The sequence below is a fragment of the Macrobrachium rosenbergii genome, chromosome 14 (genome assembly GCF_040412425.1).
Source record: "Macrobrachium rosenbergii isolate ZJJX-2024 chromosome 14, ASM4041242v1, whole genome shotgun sequence".
NCBI classification, from domain to species: Eukaryota; Metazoa; Arthropoda; class Malacostraca; order Decapoda; family Palaemonidae; genus Macrobrachium; species Macrobrachium rosenbergii.
The window spans coordinates 49167946-49182688 of NC_089754.1; the positions used below are offsets into that span (position 1 = coordinate 49167946).

A 14743-nucleotide genomic window follows, 5' to 3' on the forward strand; every position below is an offset into this window, starting at 1 on the left:
TTCTCTAAGCAAAAAAAAAAACTATCAAAACACACTACAGAATATCAACAGTAAGATGGCAATAAAAAAAAATTTGTGATACGAATAAAGAAATAAAAAAACAGAAAAATATAAATGTAAATTGAGTGGATATAAAATAATATAAAAAAACCTTGACAGAATTTCAAGACGAATGACAAGAGGTAACACATTCTAGCGAACGAGAGTGCTCGCATCCATGAACCTTTTCAAAAGAGCTCATCTTAATATTCTGCCGAATAATTCTGATATTTTTTTTCAGTCTGCGTCGCGCCAAGGAAAGAAAAAAAACTCCCGTTACATGTGGCTGAAAATCAGTACACCACTGAAAAAAAAAGCTTGTCTAAACTTTCTAAGCTCGATGAACTTGTAATGTGACAGATATTTGGTGTGCAAATTTGTTTCTTTGAGTACATTTATGTATGTATGTATGTATGTATGTATGTATGTATGTATGTATGTATGTATGTATGTATATATATATATATATATATATATATATATATATATATATATATATATATATATATATATATATATATATGTAAAGAGAGAGAGGAGAGAGAGAGTAACCCGCGCGTGAACTATCGAATAGCGTTTTAAGAATCTTGGTGGCTGTTCGCCCTTTCAAAAGAATTGTTAACAGTTCATGGCAAATATTTGTTTATGCTGAGGTATAGATGGGATTTAAACTACCTCTAATATTCAAACGACGTTCCACTAGCTTGGGGTTAAGGCGAAAACCTCCAGCGTTTTCGTTTTATCCAAATAGTTCCTGGTGAAGGGGTTGAGAGGTTTATAAACGCGGTTTTATTACCAAATCGTCACAATGTTCGACGAATTCAAGAAATTACTAGATGTTGCGCAGATCAAGCAGGAGGTTATGCTGTTTTTCATCGTCGTGATTCCCATTGCGTTGGTGTACCTTGGAGTCACCTTGTATCTTCTGTACTTCGTGTGTTGCAAGACACAGAAAAAGGTGGGTGTGATTTGCCTTCACGTACCGGATTGGTGTTTTATTATTAGTGTTGATTTCCTTTTGATTAATAGTGCAAGCCCGTAGGCATCAGCTGTTATGGGTCCCGCCAGGTGGACCCAATTTGCTTAAGGTTCTTGAATCGACTGCATTTTCATGCCACAGATTTTTGAATAGATGTATTATTTAGATGTCTTAATTGTAATGTCTTTAGTTTTGGGCAACTTTAATATTCTTTTGAGTTATTTGTTAACGAGTGTCTTTAACAATACCGTTGCATCATCTTTGATAGGTTAGTTTACATTTACTTATTCTTACGGACACTGTAAATTAATTTTGATGGCATATTCTTGTATGAGGTCTGATACATTGAGTTTTGATAGTTTCACCAAAACTGCATTATCTTCCAGTATATTTTTGGATTAATTGATAGCAAAAACTTACTCTTTAACTGATATTATTCCAGGGGCAGTTAATATTAACTTACATTCGCTTATTCATAGTAATACTGTATTTGTTTTTGGTGGTATGTTCTATGTATGAAGGTTCCTACATAGTTTTAATATTTAAACCTGAACTCCGAATTCTTCCATCTTCTTTTAATAGATTGGCAGTCAGACTTGGTAACTGACAGTTGATATTCCAGGAGTAATTAACTTTTAATATAATTAAATTGCTTTGCGTATGTATGTATCATTCCTTAAATTCAGATAATAGGCAGCTTTCTTCAATTTGTTTTTGTTTCAGAAAAAGATCACGTCGAAGGAAGCGCAAACTGACGACTACATAGCTTTAGTCACGAACATAAACGGGAAATTTTTGGGTCAGCAAGACACTGCAGACATCACTGAAGAATGTAAGCTACCGACCAGCCCGCTCACCAGCCCGCTTACCAGCCCGCTCAGAAGTCCTGCACAGAGTGCCTTGTGCGAGGCCATCAAGAGAGAAAACCTGAATGCACTTAAGTCTTCCCTTCGCAAAACGCAGTCTGATCCTATCAGTCATTTAGATGCAGGTGATAAAACGAACGGACTGGAGGTAGAACTGGAGGAAAAGGTGATCGTCTCGGGTACGAAAAGTAGCAGCGACTCTGACTTATTAGTTTCAGCAGTTCACAATTCATCAGGGAAAGAAACTGCGACTGTTCTGTCTGCTATAACCACTGCGATGTGTTCCGTGGCAGCCGTCTCGCCTATTAATTCGCACAGTGACCATTCCAAGACGGAAGTGAGCGAAGTAAATGTTCACCTTCCAATGTTTATCAGCCTCTTAAAGACAACACCAGGAATGAGACGTCACCTTCAGGTCCCCCTTTTGTCGAAATTGATTTAGGTAATGCCTGATTTAATATTGTATAAAGATAGCATATCGAAATTTTAAGTTATGAAATTTATATATTTTGATATATTAGCTCTAATTTCCACAGAATGGTAATGAATTGCTGGACCCAGAAGGGGCCGAATGTATATAGCGCTGTTTGTGTCTTTAAAACAACTATTTTTAAAGTTAGTTACTTTGTCATCCTCTTAGTGAAAGTAACCTACTGAATTGCTTGACCCAGAGGGAGCAAGTGTATATAGCGATATTTGTTTTTAAAAGGTTTTGAAAGTTGGTTACTTTGTTACTGTCTTAGTTAAAGTAACACATTGTGTCTTTTTAGCCTCTATGTAGCGTAGATGAGGATAATGTGCGTTCTGTTTTGCATAAAATGTAGCATTCTTTTGTTTGTATGAACTTTGTTTATATTCGGAGACGTGAATTACTGTACAGTAATTTCAATTATTAGCACTCGAAAACTCAAAAAAAAAAAAAAAAAATTGGGGCTTTGGGTTTTTCATCGGAAGAAATTAATGCGAACAAAGTGGGGGATATTGTTAAACTTTAATCCCTAATGTACATTTTTGTCTTATAAATTTTCTCTATTTAGCGTTACTCTGAAATGTGTGCATAGCTTTTTAATTGTGAAATTTATAAATGCATCAACAGAAGATGGTTATATTAATTTCCTTTTCATGAGAACTTCATAATTTATAGTTTCTTAATTTAAATGTCATACTAAAGAGTTCTGTAAATGGCCATGAAAAAATTGCCTTTTTTCAGACCTTGGTAAAAGGCTGACCTTTTCCTTAAAAGGTTTTGAGGAACTTGTCGATATATTTGCGCAAGTGATCCTTATGCGAATGTGGAAAAATCTCACTGTCAATATCTTTCAAAGCGGGTAGGTGTAACTGGAAAAAACAAAGATAAAACACTTTAGAAATGAAGCAAGTTGGAAATTTTCAAAATAAACTAGGCTTAAACATGCTTCTTTTCTTCGAACTGCATACTATCCTTAGCTTGTTTGAGCTAAGACACAGTCACGGGCACCGTTAAATTTTAAGATGGGTTGTTGTGATGTCATTGTGTTTTGTGAAGTAGTCTTTATATATTATAAATACTCCTAAACAAATGTTTGTTTTCCATTCTATTTTGAAATTGTTACTTAGTACAAATCTAATTTAAAGGTAAAATTATATATCTATAACAAAGTTATACTGTCCACTTTTCTCATCCAAATCATGTCAGTCCACCGTCAAATAGTTAAGTATGCTGAAAGCATAGTTTCATTGAATTACTACAAAATAAAAGGGGTCCTACACTGTACGGTACCAGGTTTCCCGGTCAGCACAAAATTAAATACCCTTGAAGGACATTAATCGTTAATGTGAAGTCTCGAACATGTTCATCATAACTACCACTTAAGGTTTAGTCCCTCTTTTCTAATTATTCATTGGATTACCGTTTTCCCATTTCTACTACGCGCTGAATGACCGCATTAGGTCCCAGCACTTGGCCTTTTGACCTAAACTATATATTCCATTCCATTCCATTCATTTCTACTATTTGGCAACTAGGTTTACTACTACATTTTCATTTTTTCATACAAGAGATTATATATACTGTTCACCAGTCATTATTTATATATACTGTTTACCGGTCATTTAAGAATAAATTTCCCAAATGTTTTCTACTATACCTTCTAAAGGACGCATTACCGGATCAAACCAGCCACCTACCAATTTGCACGTCACGATACTTTGACATATCCTCTGATACTTATTGAACTATCTAATAAGCTTCTATCTTTGATAGCTGAAAACGAGAGACTGAAGCCTACCGTACTGCTTCCAATATAAAGAAAGCTTCATTCAAGTCTGGTTAAGATATATTCTTTTGGCAAAGTGTACAATCTGCAAAGTAACATACTCACCGGTCCGACAATATTTTATTTCAGCATCATCATCATCTAAGGCAATGTCTGTCAAGGTCTGGCTAAGAATCTCATGCATCTTGTTAACTGCTCTGAGTCTGGAAAAATGAACAACAAATAAAGATTAAGAAACGAATTAAAAATAATCCATATACTAAGGAGAATTCAAATTAAGAAAAATGATACAGCTGGAAAATTGAAAGAGAACTAAATATAGTACATAATACACGTAGATAAAAGGAAGAAGACAAACCAAAATCGCTTTCTGTAATCAATGTTTCACCTGTGCAATACGGCCGAGACTCTCAACCTGATATTGGACGCTTCCCTTTAGATTGCGTTGCTTCCCTTTCTGAAAAAGCCACAAGATACCTCTTTTGGGGGGGGGGAATCAATACTTCCTCAAGGTCATGAGTGGCGATGAAACTTTGATTCGGAATTCCGAGAGACCGGTTGGATTCTGTCAGATGGGAGGCGTTCTTTGGCCGTTTTTTTTTTTTTTTTTTTTTTTTATCTTTGACTACGTCCGTGGGTGAAGTATAGTATAGGTTCCGTGCCCGGCAAAACGTTTATTCCTCAATGGGGAAAATGAGGCCGAAAATTTCGTGAATCGTAAAAATAAAAAAAAATAAAAAAAAAACATTGGGGGAGAGTCATGAGCGGTTTGAAGAACGGGGAGACACTACAACTTTTGGGGGTGGGAGAAAGGTTCATTTTCTGTTGATTATGACTGAGGTGAATGCGGGAAAGATCTATCTCGCTCTCTCTCTCTCCCCCCTCTCTCTCTCCCCCTCCCTCTCTCTTTCCCTCCCTCTCTCATCTCTCTCTCTCTCTCTCTCCGACCGAAAATTTCGTGAATAGTAAAAAAAGTATATGGGGGAAAAATGGCAGTCATGAGCGGTTTGAAGAAAGGGGAGTCACTACAAATTTTTTGCGGAGTAAGGTTCGTTTTTTGGTTATGATGATTTTGAGGTGAATGTGGGAAAGATCTCTCTCTCTCTCTCTCTCTCTCTCTCTCTCTCTCTCTCTCTCTCTCTCTCTCTTTCTTTCTTCTGTAGGAAACCAGACTGAAACAATCCAGCAGTCTCTCTCTCTCTCTCTCTCTCTCTCTCTCTCTCTCTCTCTCTCTCTCTCTCTTCTGCGGGAATCCAGACTGGAGCAATCTTACAATCACTTGTAGCTACATATGTGAAGCAATTAATCAACTCGAAGCAATATATCAGCTAACACTCTCAGTACGCTAACAAATGATGTCCATTCTAGCCGCTGGAGGGAAGCTTGTCGAGGCTGTAACTCTAAAGTTAGATTCCCATGCCCTTGTTTCTTGAATACTGGTCCGCTAGTATAGTGGCTAGCGTCGTGACTTGCCGCTCAGATGTTGCGAGTCTGCGCCTCCCGCCAGGGCGATGTGAAAATCGTTGGCCCTGTGTCATGATCAGTTACTGCTGCAGTGTGGGGTCTGCGGTGGGAGGTTGAAACCAGCATTCTTTGGAAGCTTGGATTTCAAGTCAGTGGCCCCTGTGTGATTGTTCCATGTGAATAGGTTTCATCTAATGAAATAATACCAATACTATTATAAGAAATTTTCTCAGTTATTGCTTTTGCTTATAATTAATTCCTCTTAACTTTTATTTTTCATATTGGTTCACTATTCTTGGGACATCATCCTTGTTTTTTTTTTTTTTTACAAAGGGGAATCCCATTTATTTAGGATTCTTAATAAACGAAACGGCTAAAATCGTGAACCGTTCGGAGAGGTCATTTGTCTCCAGAATCACCAAGCAGCAAATTGATCCCACACTTAACCGTAATGTCATTTTCCAAGTAATGACTAAAATGTAATGCCACTTTCACGGATCGACACAAATGCCTCAGTCACCTGACAGCGTCAAGTTCTGACAATTTGTTAGTTTTAACTTTCCTATACATCATACAGAAGTAGGCAATAAAACTATCAATATATTATAGCCTACTTGCAAGCATTAACTCCTAGAGGAAGCTGCCTGGGTAAGAGAAAATACATTAAGTATGCTCACAAGAGTAGATATGCAATGAATAAGCTATACCACTTGGCATATAACACGAGAACTATTGTAGAACCTTGGGTTATAAAGCATTCTCTTTTGCACTTCTCAAATTAATATATAGTATGTATGTAGTTATATACCTTTATACATACATACATATATATATATACATGTATATATATATATATATATATATATATATATATATATATATATATATATATATATATAAAAGTATATAGCTACCATGTATATATTAATCTGAGAAGTGCAAAGAGAATGCTTTATAACCTGAGTTCTACAATAGTTCTCTTGTTATACGTCTAGTGGTATGGCTTATTCATAGCATATCTGCACTTGTAAATATATCTATATATATATATATATATATATATATATATATATATATATATATATATATATATATATATATATATATATATATATATATATATATATATGATCATGAAGCTACAAATATCGCTTAATATCAAAACGCTACTCAGGAATATCCCCGATGGGGAATTATCACCGAAGGGGAATTTATACTCTCTTGATAGCTCGTTGGTTAGCGTATTCGCTGGATGCGCGTCTGTGTCGTGGGATATCTGTCCATTTATCACTTATAAATTCCCCTTCGGTGATAATTCCCCATCGGGGATATTCCCGAGGTAATATATCGTATATAAATCACAGTGTGATAAAAATAATACATATATATATACATATATATATATATATATATATATATATATATATATATATATATATATATATATATATATATATACATATATATATCTGTCACCAGGAGAATTACAAAGAAATAGCTGGGCTTGACAAGATGGCACTTGCCATGGGACACACCCAACCGGGTTATTGTAGATAAAACTCTTGACCTGAGGTCACGTGAACTTCGACAAGAACTGATGTCCATAATTTATTTTTTTTTTATTTGGTAAGAAGATCAGTGACCACATAGAAGTTTTACTTCTCTAATTTGTAACGATGTAAAGGTTAATAATGTTATTGTTAAGTTATAATACTATATAACTTATATAGATCTACACTAGAGTGTTTGTTTTCATTTTGAGACTGCTATGATCGAAGAGACTATTATTATTATTTATTATTATTATTATTATTATTATTATTATTATTATTATTTATTATTATTATTATTATTATTATTACTATTCAAATTGAATAAAACGCCTTAAGGATAAATACTGAAGATCAATAACAGGGTGTATGACTTACAACCTCACCTCTAAAGACTTGTTGACAATGTTACAAGCTATACCTATTTGCACAAACCCCAGCAGAGAGAAGCAATGTATATATGTGTATATATATATATATGTATATATATATATATATATATATATATATATATATATATATATATATATATATATATATATATATATATTTAAAAACTGGACGTCATTGAAACAGGATGATGTCTAACGCAGATTTTTATTCATTGAATATAAATCTCCTTTAGATACTATCCTGTTTACATAAGGTTCTGTTTCTAATTGTGTTATTGCACAGATCAATTATACATATATATCTATATATATATATATATATATATATATATATATATATATATATATATATATATATATATATATATATATATATATATATACATATATATATATATATATATATATATATATATATATATATATATATATATATATATATATATATATATATATATATATATATAGATATATATATATATATATATATATATATATATATATATATATATATATATATATATATATATATATATATATATATATATATATATATATATATATATATATATATATATATATATATATATATATATATATATATATATGTCATTCCGGCACAATTCCATAACCTAATTCTTGAGCTAAGAAAAGGAACCGAAACTTCAAAAGAGAACTTCAAAAGCATTTTATAAATACATTTATTCACTACTCCGATTTCCATATTTCACATATTCATCATTTTTCCTCTCCGCACAGAAAGGGAAATTTAATAACTGGTGTTGAGAAGACGGTGACTGACAGGGTTGACTGTAGACAAAGCAGAGATGGAATGAGAGAGAGAGAAAAAATGTCTCGTAACATTTGCTCATTTATTTTTTAGGGGCGTTGAGGAAAATATGATACAAATTTGGAAAGAATTAAATATATTCATTGTGCGTCAACTGATTCCCTTTGACCTTTTGTGTTTTGTAGGGAAGACAATTGAAACTGATCTTCAGTTTATTATTATTATTATTATTATATTATTATTATTATTATTATTATTATTATTATTATTATTATTATTATTATTACTATTATTATGATTATGATTATTATTATTACTGGACGTTGCAATTTATATTCACTGTATTATTATTATTATTATTATTATTATTATTATTATTATTATTATTATTATTAACATTTGTAGAAGAAAAAGTAATAAGATATGTCAAGCGCTATTATTAGATATGAAATTATAACTTTCAGCTTTTTAGCAGAAGCAATAAACACTACTACTACTACTACTACTACTACTACTAATAATAATAATAATAATAATAATAATAATAATAATAATAATAATAATAATCTTCTAATTTTAATGCTTTTATTCCCATTTTTTGTCTGGGGTCAGCAATGTCATCTTTGAAGGACCAATTTAAAATTGGCTTTGGGGTAAAATCCGATCGAATGAGAGAGAGCCAAACCTCTCATATATTCCCGAGAATTCTCTGAAAAGGTCAGAGAGTTCTAGTTCGAGACGTGTGAGTTGTTCAAACAGAACTGTCTAGGATAGGAATTCCTTGTTTTTTGTCTGTTTTAGGTAACATCCATTTGCTTTTACCAAATTTCCCCAAAATAATCCCGGGATGTTAGTGGTCTCGAGACTTTGATCAGTCGGATGGCATTGAACCGCCACATGAAACTAAGTCCGAAGCCTGCTGAAAAATGTTGACACATTTTTTTATTAATAATAATAATATAATAATAATAATATCAGTCCTTGTATTTTTTAATCACATTTTTATCTGTTTATTAATTTATTGCATCATTTTTTCTTTTAATGAGTCAGATCTCTTATATTCTTTATTTCTCTGTTACCTTTTACTTACTTCTAATGAGCACAGCATTCTTTGGAGCTTGAATTTCAATTCAACACGTCCCTTTAAGGAGGATTTGTTCAAAATCCGTTATGAATAGAGTTCATCTTCTGAATAATAATAATAATAAAATGTTACACATTTTAATAATAATAATATTAGCCTAATCAGTCCTTGTAATTTTAATACATTTTTATAAAATAATTTATTGAGCATTTTTTTTCTTTTTAATGAGTCAGATCTCAGTTTCTTTATTTGTTACCTTTTATTTAAAGATAAAGCAATATATATATTGATTTATCTTTAAATTTCAATTCAACGGCATACATAACTGTGGGATTTGTTTTCTCCAATAGGGTTCATAATAATGAATAATAATAATAATAATAATAATAATAATAATAATAATAATAATAATAATAATAATAATAATAATAATAACTGCATGTTAGTCCTTTCTTTTTAGACCTTCATTTATTTATGTCAGATGAAGTTAATTGTTTCTTCTTTTTTGAGCTGGATTGCTTAATAAGAATGAAAATACAAGAAATCCTTCATTTCTCATGACATCTGTTTATACAACTTTTTCTGGCTAATTCTTTTTTGCTTATGTGCTTCATGACATTTCTTGAATAGATACGACATATGTTGCTTTACCTATGTAAACATGTTTGTCCAAAATTATCTGTTTATTGATATGCGAGGTCATTCACTCATTCATGAATTCTTATACTCATAATAAATGTATACGAGGAAAAACGCTGCTTTTGTGAACCAAATATAATTACATTGCGTATTTTATCCTCAATATTCGCGGAGAAATTTATAATTGATAATTAAAACTTTCAGTTGGGATTATCTCTTTCTGGGGAAGGGGTTAGATTCTAATTACGATATTTTTTCAAAGACAGAAAAACACCTTTTTAACCAGGACTAATAATGATAAACAAAAGTCATACATAAATGTAAGAATTTCATATGACTCACGTTTCATATGATGAAACATGAATGAATTGTCATCCATTCATGTTTCTGCCTTTTACATTCAATTATCAATATGTTTAGACAAAAGAAAATTTTACCAATTTTGTTCTTCAGAACTGTCATTATGAATCAGAGCTTATCTTCAGTGCCATTCAAAATCTTGTGTAATCTGCTAAAGGGGAAAACAGCAGTTATTTTTCTCTAAGGAATTGGGTAACAGAGATTCTCCAGCGCACAAAATCAGTATATTTGAAATGGCAGAGCTTTTGTTTTGACTACAAAGAAACAGCATGGGTAAGATTATTTTATACAATGAAAAGAAAAATAAATAAGACGCCTTGACACTGAAATAAGGTGAACTACATTGATATGTAGAACACTGAATGTAATAAATAATCATGTGGACAAGTCCTTCGGAGGAGGGTGGCTGTAAATTGCACAGAATCATAACCAATTCCATTACATAAAAAGCACGAAGAAAATTCGTAACTCAGCAAAGGTTTAGGCCGAATAAAAGCAAAGAAACCGATTTGGAAAATTCGCTAAAACCACTGTGCTACCACCAATGGTAAGAATCTGTATCAGATCACACTCGCAAGAGCCTTTACCTGCCGAGCTGAGAAGTTTTATTGGAAAAGAGAAAAAGACCTATCTTTCTCTGGACACAAATCCAAACTGTACGAAATCATGAAGTTTGTTGGTCGCTGTTAGAGCGTTTCATTTGTGTAGCTTTGATGAACATGAGCAATAGCTTTCATGTATAAATACTGCATATGTGAATGTCTGAATGTAAACGTGTGTTTATTAACCCCTTTTATTACAGAGCAGTAACGAATATAAATATATAGGATCCTTCTCTCTCTCTCTCTCTCTCTCTCTCTCTCTCTCTCTCTCTCTCATACACACACGCACACCCACACAGATAATTACTAAATAGAACAAAGCATTGTGTTTATAGGATAGCCTAGGCGGGAAGGCGTTTCAGCGCTCCAGACAATATCGATAAGCAACTAATTATAGAAACTTAACATGAAAGATGCGAGCAAAGTTCAGGTGAATACTGCTGTTACCCTTCCGTTGATTTTGACATGGCGTTTAAAAATAGCAGTTAAAACCGTCTAGTCGTCTTGCATGTCGGGCCTATTATTCTCTTGATGACGTCATTTCCTATTAGCTTTAAAACAAGTCGCCTGATTGGTGACACTTTCCAGTGAACGACGACACAAAATGTTGAGTCTTATTTTTGGCGTAATACATAAGCGGGGCTATTGCGAGTGATTATAGAAACAGTGAATTTTGCCTGTTGACTTAACTCCACGAATAAGTATATGTGTTTATATGCGTACCAATAATCATTCAATTCCTGTAACAGTAAAGGAGATCAGTTTACGAACAATAAGTGTATTTTAAGGAAGTGTATTAATTATGCAAATACTCATTTATTATTATTATTATTATTATTATTATTATTATTATTATTATTATTATTATTATTATTATTATTATATAAACTGAATGCAACTGATGCAGCTATCACCTTCAACACCACGTGTATAAAAGAAGGTCTACTGCCTATTATTATTATTATTATTATTATTATTATTATTATTATTATTATTATTATTATTATTACTTTTGAAATAACTTACATGCACTATCAGCTTCCTCGAAAAAAAATATCAGAAAGCAGAAAACAAAAATTTCGTTCAGTTTCATTTTGATATCTTGCATTAAAAATCAAATGATACACCATCTACCTATATAATTCAATCATGATCATTATAGAGAAAATCTAATAAAATGAAAAAAAAAATGAAATAATCCATTTTTATTTAATTTTCCATCTGATGATTAAGAGTTCGCCCTTTCCATCGTAGGATATATCCTTTCTAATGTAATAAAATCCATGAATTTTTCATTTGCGATGAATATTCAAATGAGCTTCATGACACAAGTATGAATCGGCATTCCTGTGGACAAACTAGATGAAATTTATTAGCATAGTTATTAAAGGATGGGCCAGACTAGACCTCATTGGTCGTTTGCCTTAGTATTGCAATGTGGTTTTATGTTTTATATATATATATATATATATATATATATATATATATATATATATATATATATATATATATATATATATATATATATATATATATATATATATATATATATAATGGTAGCCCATTAAAAAAAAAGCAAAACCTAGCAGAGGTCACGAGAAAAACAAGAATGGGGCGGAAATTTTTAAGTTAGGAAAGTAGGACCAAGGCCAAGAGAAAGAGACGGTCTGCTCACTTCCCCCCAAAATCCCCCACGTAGGCGGAGCTTTGTCTACCTCCTTATTGCGTCAGCAGGTGAATTGCCGTAACGAGCAGGACTTTAAGATACGTCATCGCCTACGTAGTTACCCCAGGTGGGAGGCGACTCCACCCGCTTGGGTAGACCTTGTCTCAATTGGCCTTGGGTAGGACAGCCTTGTTGAAATTCCAAAGAAATTTCAAGCTATACCGTCTCTCCCATTGCCACTCCAGCCAATCTTTCTCTCACCACACACACCACACACACACACACACACACACAGAGTATGTTTGCAACGTGCCTAAGTGACCTGGATTATCATGCAATTATATATAACGCCTTTGACAGACAACCTATTTTTCCGTCTCCACCTTACCGTAAAAATTCATCTTTTATTGACTTTGTATCGAAGTTTGTGACAGTTATAAGCTACAATGGCGAAAAACTTGTCTGAGTTCAAAAGAATAAAAGATAAATTTACCTGTATTGTGGGAAGTTACTAAATCCGTGACTGTATTAACAGGTAAAGAGAGATGAGCTTAAATCAGAACAAAAAGCTTCGACCTCATTATATTTACTGCTGATCCAGATTAATTGTACTCTTACATGTACATATACATATACATATACATATACATATACATATACATATACATATACATATACATATACATATACATATTATAATCAGAATATGTCCGAAATACTATTTTACTTACTTCGTTAGCAGCAGTGTAGCTGTCTCGTCAATAAACGCAACAATATTGAAATATGTTGTACATTTGATGCATAAAGTACACTAAGCTACTCAGGATTTCCTTACTTAAAATTCTGTTATATTTAAATGTGAGGTTCACTACCCTAGGCCACATCGCTTAGGCAAAAAGATATTAATATGTGATTACTCATTGCAGTATATACTATTATTATAATTATTCCTTTTTATTATTTTTTAATTAATATACTCGGGAGGTAGGTGAATTCAGCATTTGTAATGATTACCCTTCATTATTTTTCTCCCTGAGTTATATTTCTAAGTAACAGGTCAATGCACTGGCAAAAAATTTTTAACATTTTTCTTAGATTTGAGAAAGTATGGGTTTAAAGGTGTCTTGTCTTCATGATCTATGCCATGTCATTTCAGTTTTCTAAAAGTCCTTTACTCGATTATTATATTATTATTATTATTATTATTATTATTATTATTATTATTATTATTATTATTATTATTATTATTATTATTATTATTATTATTAGCCTCCTTCCGCCATTTTGGCTGGTAATTATTTTCCTAAAAATTTTTATATTCCTTTAGAAGTTTTTCAAGGCCAAAGGTCCAATTAAGGGCAACTTTTAACCTTTTCTCTCTAAAGAAGAAACTATGATAGTCTGCAGTTCTCTGGTCTTCAGAATTTAACGCTGAACGTTAAAAGTATTTTTGTTATAGATTTTTTGACCTTTGACATCTTTTCAAGATCATAGTTCAATCGAAATTTTTTTACTGGATTTTGATGATTGTTGATATATAGGCAACTTTCGAGATGATTGTTTTTTCAGAAATATTTTTATTGTAACTAACCTTTGAATATCACGAGTTACTTTAAAAGTAAAAAAAATATATTCTCTGATTTATTAATGAAGGTTTTTAGTATATACTTTGAGGGATAGTGATTATCCATATTTGTTAACATGACATTATTTTCATATAAAGAAATGTAATAAAAATTTTATCTTTAGCATTTTATTTTCCTCATATTTTGATGATACTTTGAATTAAACACCTCGGGGATAGATGGCGATATTCTAAAAATGATTTTGATCTTGACTTCTTCATCAAGAACACAGACCAATTCTGATGAAACTTGCGATGTGATTAGGTAACTAAAGGTTTAGCACTATTTTTCTTCCAGTTCTTTTTGCCCTGACCTACCTTTCAAAAGTCACAGGTCAACTTAAAGAACACATTTTTCATCATTTTCACATCCAGATCTGAGAGGCTATGAAAAATAAAGTTATCTGGTTTTTCAAATACTTTATGAAGATGT

The 14743-nt window shown here is 32.0% G+C and overlaps 1 protein-coding gene across 1 annotated transcript; it reads left to right on the forward strand.

The window, feature by feature from the left end:
* The first annotated feature begins 715 nt into the window (after nucleotides 1-715).
* LOC136846119 (uncharacterized) lies at nucleotides 716-2982 on the forward strand. Its single transcript, XM_067116862.1, has 2 exons — nucleotides 716-997; nucleotides 1742-2982. Exons 1-2 carry the CDS (start codon nucleotides 848-850, stop codon nucleotides 2324-2326), a joined length of 735 nt encoding a protein of 244 aa, XP_066972963.1. The 5' UTR covers nucleotides 716-847; the 3' UTR covers nucleotides 2327-2982.
* The last annotated feature ends 11761 nt before the right edge of the window (nucleotides 2983-14743 follow it).